The 12938-nt window shown below is 40.9% G+C and overlaps 1 protein-coding gene across 1 annotated transcript; it reads left to right on the forward strand.

The window, feature by feature from the left end:
- The first annotated feature begins 6200 nt into the window (after positions 1-6200).
- Positions 6201-8038, forward strand: LOC131690210 (uncharacterized). The gene is made up of 2 exons (XM_058975792.1): positions 6201-6916; positions 7227-8038. The coding sequence occupies exons 1-2, from the start codon at positions 6643-6645 to the stop codon at positions 7928-7930; spliced, it is 978 nt and encodes a 325-aa protein (XP_058831775.1). The 5' UTR covers positions 6201-6642; the 3' UTR covers positions 7931-8038.
- The last annotated feature ends 4900 nt before the right edge of the window (positions 8039-12938 follow it).

Raw genomic sequence — 12938 nt, forward strand, 5'->3', positions numbered from 1 at the left:
GGGAGGTAAGACTACCTACTCTCTATCAGGCTCGCTTCGGGTGACATTCGCCGGGTCCTCTCTTCCCAACTACATCCTCCTTGACAAGGTTCGCCTACCAGTTCGCCTGTTTGTACCGCGGGTCATGAGCTGCAGCAATTGCAAACAGTTGGGCCACACAGCCACATATTGTGGAAATAAGAAACGATGCGGCAAATGCGAAGGAGAGCATGAGGATGACTCTTGCGACAAAGAAACTGAAAAGTGTATTTGCTGCGGGGGCCCTTCACATGCTCTTAAATCATGTCCTGCGTACAAGCAGCGCGGGGATAAAATTAAGCGCTCCCTTAAGGAACGCTCAAGGCGTTCTTATGCAGAAATGCTAAAGAATGCTTCGCCATCTGTCCTGTCCGAAAATCCCTATGCTGGTTTGGCTAACGTTGAGCAAGAATCTGACGATCCACGAGAGGGAACATCTTTGGTTAACCCAGGGGAATCCAGGAAGAGGAGAAATCCAGCCTCCCCTACATTGCCTCGTAAGGGTGCCAAGGTGTCGTCCACTCAGAGTGCGCCATCTACAACCAATAAATCCAACGGAAGTGATGCACAAAAGCCGAAGCAATTTGCTCCAGGACTTGGAAATATTAATTCTAACAAGGAGTACCCACCACTTCCAGGGACATCCAAAACCCCAAGTGTCCCCTTTTTTCAAACAGATACTCAGTCCAGTAGCGGACTAATGAAATTTTCTGACATAGTGGACTTAATTTTCACAGCTTTCAATGTTACTGATCCTCTTAAAAGCCTTCTGATACGTTTTCTCCCTATAGTGCAAACATTTTTGAAGCAGTTGACTACTAAATGGCCCCTCCTTGCAGCGATCGTATCCTTCGATGGCTAAGTCATCGAACGAGGTCACCGATTCGATCACTGTTCTACAGTGGAACAGCAGAAGTATCCTCCCGAAAATCGATTCCTTTAAATTTTTACTAAATAGTTTAAAATGTGATGCTTTCGCATTATGTGAAACTTGGTTAACTTCCGATATAAATCTCAACTTCCACGACTTTAATATAATTCGTCTGGATCGAGAAAACCCCTATGGAGGAGTACTTTTGGGGATCAAAAAGTGCTATTCTTTCAACCGAATTAACCTCCCTTCGACACCAGGCATTGAAATGGTCGCTTGTCAAGTTTTAATCAAAGGTAAAGACCTTTGCATTGCTTCCATCTACATTCCTCCTAGAGCCTCGGTAGGGCACCGAACGCTTTGTAATATCACGGAATCCTTACCGGCACCGCGGCTAGTTCTGGGAGACTTTAACTCGCACGGTACGGTATGGGGCTGTCTTCATGATGATAATAGATCAACATTAATCCAAGATCTTTGCGATAATTTCAACATGACCATCTTAAACACGGGAGAAATGACGCGGATTCCTACACCACCAGCACGCGCAAGCGCGTTGGATTTATCGCTATGCTCGACATCGCTACAGTTAGATTGCAGGTGGAAGGTGATCCCTGATCCCCACGGTAGCGATCATTTGCCTATCGTGATTTCAATTGCTAACGGTTCAAGACCATCGGAAACAATCAATGTCTCATATGACCTCACACGGAACATTGATTGGAAGAGTTACGCGACCGCGATATCCGTTAAAATCGAATCCACTCAAGAACTTCCTCCGGAGGAAGAGTACAGGTTTTTGGCTGGCTTGATTCTCGACAGTGCGAATCAAGCTCAGACTAAACCAGTACCCAGCGCGAATACCCATGGACGGTCTCCCACCCTGTGGTGGGATAAAGAGTGCTCAGAGCTGTACGCGGAAAAGTCCACTGCATATAAGGCCTTCCGGGAAGACGGGTTACCCGCTAGCTATCAACAGTACGCGTCGTTAGAAAGGCGAATGAAGAGTCTAATGAAAGCCAAAAAACGCAGTTATTGGCGCCGGTTCGTCGACGGGTTAACGAGAGAAACAGCGATGAGCACTCTTTGGGGTACGGCTCGACGTATGCGTAACCGTAATAGTACCAACGAGAACGTGGAATATTCAAACCGTTGGATATTCGCTTTCGCCAAGAAGATCTGTCCGGACTCTGTCCCGGTACAGAAAACGTGCCGCGCCGCGTCTCCTCACGATACCGCGAACGAAACACCGTTTTCGATGGTGGAGTTCTCACTTGCTCTCTTATCATGCAACAATAACGCCCCAGGGCTAGACAGAATCAAATTCAACTAGCTGAAGAATCTGCCTGACACTGCAAAAAGGCGCTTGTTGAATTTATTTAACAAGTTTCTTGAGGGTAACATTGTCCCTTATGAATGGAGGCAAGTGAAGATCATCGCCATCCAAAAACCAGGAAAACCAGCCTCCGACCACAACTCGTATCGGCCGATTGCAATGCTGTCCTGTATTCGGAAGTTATTCGAGAAAATGATCTTGTTTCGCCTCGACAATTGGGTTGAAGCAAATGGCTTACTGTCAGATACACAATTTGGCTTCAGCAAAGGCAAAGGGACGAACGATTGCCTTGCGTTGCTTTCTACAGAAATCCAAATGGCCTATGCTAACAAAGAGCAGATGGCATCAGTCTTCTTGGATATTAAGGGGGCTTTTGACTCAGTTTCTATCAACATTCTGTCAGAGAAGCTGCACCAGCATGGTCTTTCACCAATTTTAAATAACTTTTTGCTAAACCTGTTGTCTGAAAAGCACATGCACTTTTCGCATGGCGATTTAACAACATCGCGATTTAGCTACATGGGTCTTCCCCAGGGCTCATGTCTAAGTCCCCTGCTCTACAATTTTTACGTGAATGACATTGACGATTGTCTTGCCAATTCATGTACGCTAAGGCAACTTGCAGACGACGGCGTGGTCTCTGTCACAGGGCCCAAAGCTGCCGACTTGCAAGGACCATTACAAAATACCTTGGACAATTTGTCTGCTTGGGCTCTTCAGCTGGGTATTGAGTTCTCCACGGAGAAAACTGAGTTGGTTGTTTTTTCTAGGAAGCGTGAGCCGGCGCAACTCCAGCTTCTATTAATGGGTGCAACGATCAACCAGGTTTTCACATTTAAATATCTCGGGGTCTGGTTCGACTCTAAAGGTACCTGGGGATGTCACATTAGGTATCTGAAACAGAAATGCCAACAAAGGATCAATTTTCTCCGAACAATAACTGGAACATGGTGGGGTGCTCACCCAGGAGACCTGATCAGGTTGTACCAAACAACGATATTGTCGGTGATGGAGTACGGGTGTTTCTGTTTCCGCTCCGCTGCGAACATACACTTCATCAAACTGGAGAGAATCCAGTATCGTTGCTTGCGCATTGCCTTGGGTTGCATGCACTCGACCCATACGATGAGTCTCGAAGTGCTGGCGGGCGTTCTTCCGCTAAAAAATCGATTTTGGGAACTCTCATATCGATTGCTCATCCGATGCGACATTCTGAACCCGTTGGTAATTCAAAATTTCGAGAGGCTCGTCGAGCTTAATTCTCAAACCCGATTTATGGCCTTATACTTCGACTACATGGCACAGAGCATTAACCCTTCTTCATATACTCCCAACCGTGTCCGTTTCCTAGATACTTCTGATTCTACTGTATTCTTCGACACATCCATGAAGGAAGAGATTCGTGGAATCCCGGACCATATACGCCCGCAGGTGATCCCCAATATATTTTATAATAAATTCCGAGAAGTCGACTGCGACAAAATGTTTTACACTGACGGATCAAATCTCGATGGGTCCACTGGCTTCGGTATCTTCAACAATACTATCACCGCTTCATTCAAGCTCAATGATCCCGCTTCAGTTTACGTCGCAGAGTTAGCTGCAATTCAATACACCCTTGGGATCATCGACACTCTGCCCACAGATCACTACTTCATCGTTTCGGACAGCCTCAGCTCTATCGAGGCTCTTCGTGCGGTGAAGCCAAAAAAGCAACTCCCGTATTTTCTGGGGATGATACAGGAGTCCTTGTGTACGTTATCTGAAAAATCTTATCAGATTACCTTTGTTTGGGTCCCCTCTCATTGTTCTATCCCGGGCAATGAAAAGGCCGACTCATTAGCAAAGGTGGGCGCATTAAATGGTGACATATACGAAAGACCAATCTGCTTCAATGAATTTTTTAGTATTTGTCGTCAGAGGACGCTCAACAGTTGGCAAACCTCGTGGAGCAACGGGGAACTTGGACGATGGCTACATTCGATTATCCCAAAGGTATCAACGAAGCCTTGGTTCGGGGGGATGGATGTGGGTCGGGATTTTATTCGCGTAATGTCCCGACTTATGTCCAATCACTACACCATGGATGCGCATTTGCGGCGTATTGGGCTTGCGGAGAGTAGTCTGTGCGCTTGTGACGAGGGCTATCACGACATCGAACACGTTGTCTGGGTATGCGCCGGGTATTGTGACGCCAGGTCTCAGTTAAAGGAATCCCTTCGGGCCCGAGGTAGACCACCCAATGTCCCAGTCCGAGATATACTGGCAAATCGTGATTTCCCCTATATGTCCCTTATTTATACCTTCATAAAAACGATAAATATCCCAATTTAGCCCCTCTCTTTTATTTCTCGTTTTTAGAGTTTCCTCCTGCCTTGTGGAACCGATCAGCTCCAGAGTGCCACTATGTAACCGCCGTCGCACTTACCACTACGCCTGCATAGAAGGAAACTGAAGCGAGAGCGACTCGAGGTCCGATGACTTTTGAAGGATTCCCCGCGGGTCCGAAGAATTCCATCCGCCAATCCGGTACTCGACGACTTACTAGACTGAGGCGCAAATTTGTTTCGCTGATCCCCCTTCCCCCCTTTGAGCGAAAGTTGCAAGTTTTGCTCTTCTTTCCCTGTCTCTCCCCTGTCCTTGATACAACTGCTGCTACACTGATGCGGAAATAAGCCACCCTCTGAATATCTTGACCAAGCATAAGTTTAGTTAAAAAATTCAAATTAGTATTCTGTATTCCTAGTTTTAAGATAGCTATAATTTTTACTCTTTATTGAAACTCTTGTCCTCCATCTTGTAAATAGAATTGAATCCCTAGTTTTAAGATTTCTGTGAAGTTTCTCATAAATATTTGTTCCCCCTTTTGTGTACTAAACTATATTGTTAGTTTTAAGATAACCGTAAAATATTTCGTAAAATACTATTACTCCCCCTCTTGTATATCAAAGTGAATCCCTTGTTTTAAATTTTTTCATGAAAAAATCTTTTGGCCCTCTCTTGTATATTGAATCTTATTTCTAGTCTTAAGATAGCTGTAAACTTTTTTTTTCCTTTGTAAAAAAAATATTTCAACATTGTAACCTCCTAGTTTTAAGATATCCAAAATGTAAAAACATAAGCATTTGGCACCGCCAAGCTAACGCATTTGTGCCTATCAAATAAACGAAATGAATAAAAAAAATAAAAATAATAATAATAATGTAATGTAATAACTTTTTAATTCCATTTGTTTTATTGTTTTCCTAGAATTTATTCAGTTTACTGGAGGTTTTATTTGTGCAACACTCGAAACTGTGGTCATCTCACTTTTCTTTTTTTCTGCCTACTTCGCGTGAGTTCTTCAAGCTAACGGATTATCCAACATTGACATGTGTATGAAATGTATCATCTCACTGCTAGGTGAACAAAGTCGGTTCTTCCATAGAGTAGACATCATGCGAATGATCCTCGTCAGATGATTTTAAAACAGACTTTTCATAGAAAGGTCAGAACAGACTTTTAATATAAAGGAAACAAGCCGAAATCAGTACGGCCAAACATATCAGTATGGGGATTGTTCAACATAATTTTTTCAATATATTTGGCTTAATAAGTTAAAGTTATTAATTAAAATTTTCTATGAAATGTTTCGCTATGAATAACTAAATATAGGATGCAAGCCACTGCGTCAACTATCTAATTATCGCTGGAGACATTTGCCAGAAATCAACAATCACACATAGGTAGTTTCAATATTGTAACACCCGACGGAATCACCCGTCACTCAGTATCTCTAGGTCCACATATATTTTTGTTTATTTTCTATTATGCGCAGCAATACTACCAGTAACAATAATTACCTCGAAGCAGAAACATTTGCAATAAATATTCTTATATTTTCGTTCTCCGAAGCCGCCATTCATCGGCTCTTTTACCCTATGTGCATCCATCAGCATCGGGAGTAATCGGCGCACGTTGTTCGGTTTGTTGTTTTTACGCGCCAAAACAACTAACGCCTCGCTGAGCCCTGGGACGGTTCTACATTCGCTGTATGCGTTGGTATTAGTGCGAGAGAGCGTTTCAGTTTCGTATCGCTTTCGGATTGTCTGTTGCGCGAACCGTGAACACCGGGTCAGTTCTAACCGCTGCAGGAGGATTGAGGCGTAGAAAAGTTGGTCTGTTTGGCACGTACCTATAGGCATTCTGCTAACTACGTGAAACTGTTTACGCCTCGTCGCGAACCGAGTTGATATTTTCGCGCAAATTATCGATTCAGTAAATAGTTGCGATCGAAGCAAACGCGCTGCTGCTGCTAAGTTGTTGTTTAGTGCCAAAAGTGACAATTTGTTTAGTATAGAGTAGCAGTCTCTCCAACCTTGCGCAAGTGCGAGTGACAGGCCAGTAGTGCGTATTGTGTGTAGTTTTTTTTTTCAAAATGGCTCCCCCGATTGTGACTGCGTCTATTGTTGGATCCATACCCGGCGTAGCTACAAATCCGGCAGGAGCAGGTTCTAGCAGTGGATTCGTCGTAGCCAGTACAGGAGGGCATCCATCCGGTAGAGGCCTCACCATCACCGAGGATACACTCAGGCTGATCGAATGCGTAAAAGCCCGACCCGCGCTCTGGCATCGCAAGCATCTTCGGCAGCGCGTTCAAGTTGCGCACCGCGGATGGGAGGAAATTCGCAAAGCGTTCAAGGCCACTGACGGTAAGCTGTATAGAAACGTTGTTGCCATAGGGGGGCGTGAAATGCGGCACGATTTTTTTCTAATAGGATTGTAGGTTTTCTGGAGCGTGTTTGGGCGAATTCTGTGAATAAATAGAAAAAAGATTGAATTAGCTTTTGTTTTCTGTTTGTTTTAAATTTGATTTTATCGTTTTCTTTGGCTTCGTTGTGCAAGTTGCGTTCATTCACAATTATGAAGACAGGGTTTAAAAAGATATTGCTGAACTCTGTCTAAAAATTTTTTAGATGTTCATGAAAAAACAAGTTTCTAATTAGACTTTCTCTTTTTCAGTGGTATCCCTGAAGGTTCGCTGGAAGACACTGCGGGATAGTTTTCGCCGCGAGGTGAAACGCATCGAAGATGGCGAATTGACCACCTCTAGTTGGCCCCTGTTTGATCGGATGTCCTTTCTGATCGGCCACTTCCGGACAAGGGAGAGCTACTGCAAGGGGGGTTCGATTTCCCCCGAGCAGAGCAAATCAGCGGAAGATGAACACTGGCAGTATTTCGATGACAAACGAGAGTCGATAGCCGAGGAAGTGGTGGTGGTCGGTGGTGACGATCTGGAAGTTGTTGAAACGCTTTCGATCTTCCCGAAGCATGGGCGCTACGAATCGATTTCGGCAGCGGGTGGCGCTAGTTCCATCGTGGGGGAAAGCGACCCAGAGGAAGTAGCTGTGATTGGGGAGCTTAAGAATACGTCGCAGGGCGAGCCGTACGGAGATGTGGAGATGGAAACTGCTCGCAGTTGTGAGGTGATTGAGATTCCACCGGAACTGTACGGAGAGGTGACGTTCAAGAATAAGCTGCGGGCGCGCATCAAATCCGAACCGGTAGACACGGACCAGTTGAAGGCTGGAAATAGGGCGATCGAATCAGATGCGGATTATAATTTTCTTATGAGTTTGCATCCGTTCATGAAGCAATTGTCGGGCAAAAAGAATCTCTCTGTTAGAATTAAGATTCAGCAGTTGATCGCTGAAGCAATGGATTAAATGTACAGATAATTAAGATGAATAATCTCGAAGTGAGATTTTTAGGTAACTTTGCATTCTAATTTCAGTTACTCTCTAATGAACTCGTTACTTTGTATATGAACTGTAAAAAAGATGAATTTATGTTAATCATTGCTTTTGTTGTAAATGGTATTCTAAGATCCGAAATGCATCCTATGAATTTCGTAAAATTGCTGACTTACAAGGTGATCCCCAAAACAATTTGAGGCAATTTGTACGAAACTTAGGTCAGTAATAGTTTTTGTCAAACTTCAGAGCACAGCAAAGACCCGTTTTCATCAGCCTCCTTGGTTTACGTTTGCTTGACAAAATGCGAACAGTGACAAAACATATTTATTTATTTCTTTTTAATAAACCGAAGCTGCAAAAATATTCTTTAATCCTTAAACATGGCCTCATAACACTAGCTGGCCGAGAAACTCCGGCCAAAAAACTGATGAAATCGGTGGCTGACAAAAGCGGGTCTTGTATATAAATTTAGGAAGATTCTTCAATCTTCAGAGAATTTCTGTGCACTCAAACAATTTCTATAAACAGCATGGTGTTTACGATTTTCACGCATATTTCACAAAGCTCCGAGTAATGTTGCAAACGTTAAAAATGTTTTCTTTACATTTCGTAGCCTGTCGATAGTTTCAGTGTATTTTGTTTAAGGCTATCAGCATAAACTGAACATAACTTATAAGCTTTAAGAATATGCTTAGAATGTCTAGAAAATCATTGAAACATCAGGGAGCGTCATAAAATTATTTTACATATAAAATGACTAAATTTGAAGAAACTCACTGGTGACTTCAGCGAAGTATTTCGAGAAAAACTTACAAAATTAGAAAAGATTGACGAATATATAAAAAGCAAGATTATAGGCAATTTTTAAGGTACACTAACTATCTAGAGCGATGAAAAAACAATTTTTGCTAAACGATCTTCAAACTACACATGTGCGCCGATGTATTATGAAATGAACGAAATCTAGTATTTGCAATTTGCACGAAAACACTTCGTTGTAAAAAAGACGAATGATTTTGTGCATTGCACGATCATTTTCATTATATTTTTGAAGCTATACTTTCAGTGCGGAAAATTTAAACATACTCCATTTGTAGAATGTCTCGGTGACCTTTAACCATTTCGTTTGATGTAGAATACGTCTGACGTTTCAATACGGGGTCCTATTTAAACTTTTTTTTTTACTGAAGTCGTTTCCCAGCCATTCCCCTAAGCGAAATAACTTGATTGTTGCACTATCTGAATGGAAATAGGGGCAATTTTGTATCTAAATCCGTAACATATACTACATTAAATAACAAAAAATGGAACTGCTTTTACAAATCATGATTGGTCCGTAGCATTTGACCGGCGAGCGAACATATTAGTACCTTGTGTACACCGCCCAATGTATGACTGTGAACGTTAGTTACTTATAAAAGAAAATGATCTGTAAGAAAAAATCTTGGTTTCGCGTTTTATGGTCGTCCTTATTACCAAGATTTCATTGGAAAGCTGCAAAAATGTCTTATAAAATTATACACCTTCTAGATAAGCGCATTAAGTTATGTACATATATCTTTAATTTAAGCGCATTTAACTGCAACTCAATAATATATACAACATGACGTCGCCACAAATGCAGTGGGTTCAAAATCGTCGTTTTTGCATATGCAATGATGTGATTAAAATGATTTTGCATCGAAACAAAAAGAGATTCTGATACAGACTTAAAGAAGGGATTTGTGGAACAGGCTAAGATACATCATTTCGATAATAATGAAGGTGATGTTATTTACCATTTTGAAAAAAATAGCAAAAAACAAGATAATGCACTAATTTTGAACTAATTTACTTCTGAAAGAATACTAAATTCACTTACCTGTAAGATATTAGTACATTTTTCTATGTAAAACTTTTCTATTCTTTTCTATGAAAGCTAAGAAAGCTTTCCCGTGGAAACAAAAATATGATACTTTTGATTAATAGCTAGTATAGGAGAAACTAAGATAAAAACATCCTAGTTCAATAACCCAAACACGTAGAAACAAGAAGAGATAAGTGTACGACGTCAAAGAACCAATTATGTATCGTTTTCATACGAATAATCTTAAGTATTAAAATGATGATATTAAATATTAAATATTAAATTTTTTGAGAAATGGACGAAAACTCGATAAAAAAATTCTAACTGTAGGATACTTTGCGTCTAAAATGTTACTCGAACTTAATAACTGAAATAGATGAACCACAATTTAATCTATATCTTTTTTAGTCACTAGATATAGTCTCAAAACCCTCTCTGATTATTTAGTTTAAATTTCCTTTAAGGGGATCTGACAGCGACAAATTTTAAAACTATTTATTTTTTTTGCATATTTTGGACCTCTAAGATAAAAAAAATATGCGTAAGAAAGGGTTTACTCCAATTCAACTTGGTTCGTCTACTAGAGCATCAAACCAGAGACTAAGTCTCTGATCAAACTATCAACTATCAAGTTTCATACGAGTCTGACAATATCGGGTCAAAAATCTGATAAATCTGTAGGTAAAATCTGGGGCTTATAAAATAACAAAATCTGGTGCTTATAAAATCGGGTCTTTACTGTCCAACTTCCTATATTTTTCTTAAAAAAAGCTCCTATATTTTTCTTAAAAAAAAGCTCTCATGTGATTTCCGAGGGTTTTTATAATAGGAATAGTGCATTAAATATTTATTTTTTTCCTTTTTTATTTCGACTATGTTAGTCACATATTCTTTTTTACATTTTAACGACATTCAATTAGCTAGAGATTACTGGGTAGGGAAAGTTATGAAAATTAGAGCCATAGTACTCAAGTGAGAGCAAGGATGTGGAGCAAAGATCTTGTTCGATTTTTGAGATTTTTTCACATAAGAAAAACTGCAAAAACGTATAATTTACAACGTACAGCTGAAAATTCGAAAATGGAGAGCTGGAGCTGTAGAGTTGGGCTCTCAGAATCACTCACTACAATTGCAAACGAGACGGGAAATATTACCCACTGAAACACTGCTTAACCTTCCGGCGGTAGCATTAGTGCACTGAGTGAACGCTGCTCTGAAAATCTAGCGAAATCGTTTTAGGGCACCAGTGGCTGCTTGTTCAGTGGGCCATAAGCGCGACTTTCGGAGGGTTAAGGCCAATTGCAGCGGATCGTGATTCTGGTTGTGATATTCATTGTACGATTCAGACGTGCGGGCGTAGGGACTTTAAGATCTCTAGCTTTCATTAAATTTTCGAGGCGTTTTCAAAATATTGGGCGTGGATGATCGCGATTGTATGTTCGTCTTTGTGTATCACCACGAACGGCTCTGGCGTTTGTAAGTTAACATCGTGTGGGCGTTTGTATATCGCGTAGGCGTTTGTATGTCGCGTATGCTAGCGTGTATAAATTCAATTTTATGACCGTGTGTCCATTCGCATAATCAATTCGCGGACCATGAATCTGATACTATAATTCCGATGCTAGAAGGGAGTGAGTTCCCCCATATCACCAGAGTTCCCGGTCATGTTGTCATGGAACGTGTTGTCTAGTGGATATGTGTGTCATTTTTTCTGATTGGACCAACTGAAGGCATGGACCTAGGCTGCTAAGACCAAGAGTGGAGACTTCCGGATGTAACCGATTTATGATTTTGTAAACGGTGGGTTAATACTTGAGACCGCGCTTGTAAACTTAAAACTGCTGAACTGTTGACTCAATTACCGAGGTGGTTTAATTTTGGCGAGATTGCGGGCGTAAGTATAATTTCAAACGCATATTCGCGTTTGTAACATCGTTTGTGTTATCGCGAAGGCCACAAACGTTTGTACATTTGGAATGAAATAGATTGTGAGTGTATATGAGAGAATATGGAATTAACTGTTTTAAGGCGCCTGCATATTCCAGAACACTAAACGCAACGATATTTTTTTTAAATTTGGAAGACTTGGAGCAACGTTGCTTGGAGATTCTGGTATAATTTAGAAGGGGAAAACTTAAATGTATCCTACTTCAGTACAGTTATGTGCAAATAAGCCATTAATCTCTAAAATATTCGAATCTAAATTTTAATTTAATTTTAATCTATCACAACTATCTGCTCACGTTCTAGGTTACTCTCACGCTCCCATATGTTACAATTTGCTAAACATCCTCCTCATTAAAACATAATTTATCAAAGGTCATTTAACAGTAACAAAATTCTAAAACCAAAAAAACTCTGCTGTACTTTTAAACTAGTCTAAAATTTCAATCAATCAATTATCTCACTAGCTGATTGGCCTCATTTAGGGTACACCCAAAACGTACCCGGTAAGATTCGCTTACATTATTGCAATAAATGCGTGTGAAAATTGCAAGCGTTCTGGTAATGTGCAAAAATTGCAAGAAGCTTCCTTGCATGTAATGCAAGAAACAGAAAAAACGAGTTTTGCCTATGTATTAGTGATGTATGTGTATTGGTGACCAATATGCGTTAGATAAAAAAGACAGCTGGCATTGAAAAACGAACCCTGCACGAACAGATCACTAACCAATACCTTATCCATCCAACCATGCTATCAGATAGTTAAAAGTGGATAAAAGTCATAGTGTGAAGTGCCTGTTTTCACCATACTAAGCAAGGTGCCTCACTAATACGTTAATTTCTCCCGCTGCAACCAAGGGAATGTGTAAAAATTGATATCAACAGCTTTGTTTCGTTGTTAACCCTTAAAGGCGCAAACCAATTTTTTTCAAATTTTCTGAAAAGTGTCTCACTGCTTTAATACGTTACTATGATAATTTTGAGATGGTTTTCGCGATGTTGTTTTAAAACAACATTGCGCATTTTAGGGTTAAGAACCAATATAAGAACACAAATGCGCTGAAAACAGTAAAATTCTCGTGCTTAAGCGCAACGAAGACTCGAATCGAGTGCCCCTATTGTTGCGCTACCATTTGACTCAATACGTTGAACAAAGATGGCAGACACTGCTCTCTAACCAACGACTTC

This window comes from Topomyia yanbarensis, chromosome 3, assembly GCF_030247195.1.
Source record: "Topomyia yanbarensis strain Yona2022 chromosome 3, ASM3024719v1, whole genome shotgun sequence".
In the NCBI taxonomy this organism is placed as follows: domain Eukaryota; kingdom Metazoa; phylum Arthropoda; class Insecta; order Diptera; family Culicidae; genus Topomyia; species Topomyia yanbarensis.

Excerpts from the sequence above, each read along its gene's own strand:
- LOC131690210 (XM_058975792.1), top strand. The coding sequence starts at position 6,643 with ATGGCTCCCCCGATTGTGACTGCGTCTATTGTTGGATCCATACCCGGC. Across the intron at positions 6,917-7,226 it reads AGCGTTCAAGGCCACTGACG|TGGTATCCCTGAAGGTTCGC; the intron begins GTAAGCTGTATA and ends TCTCTTTTTCAG.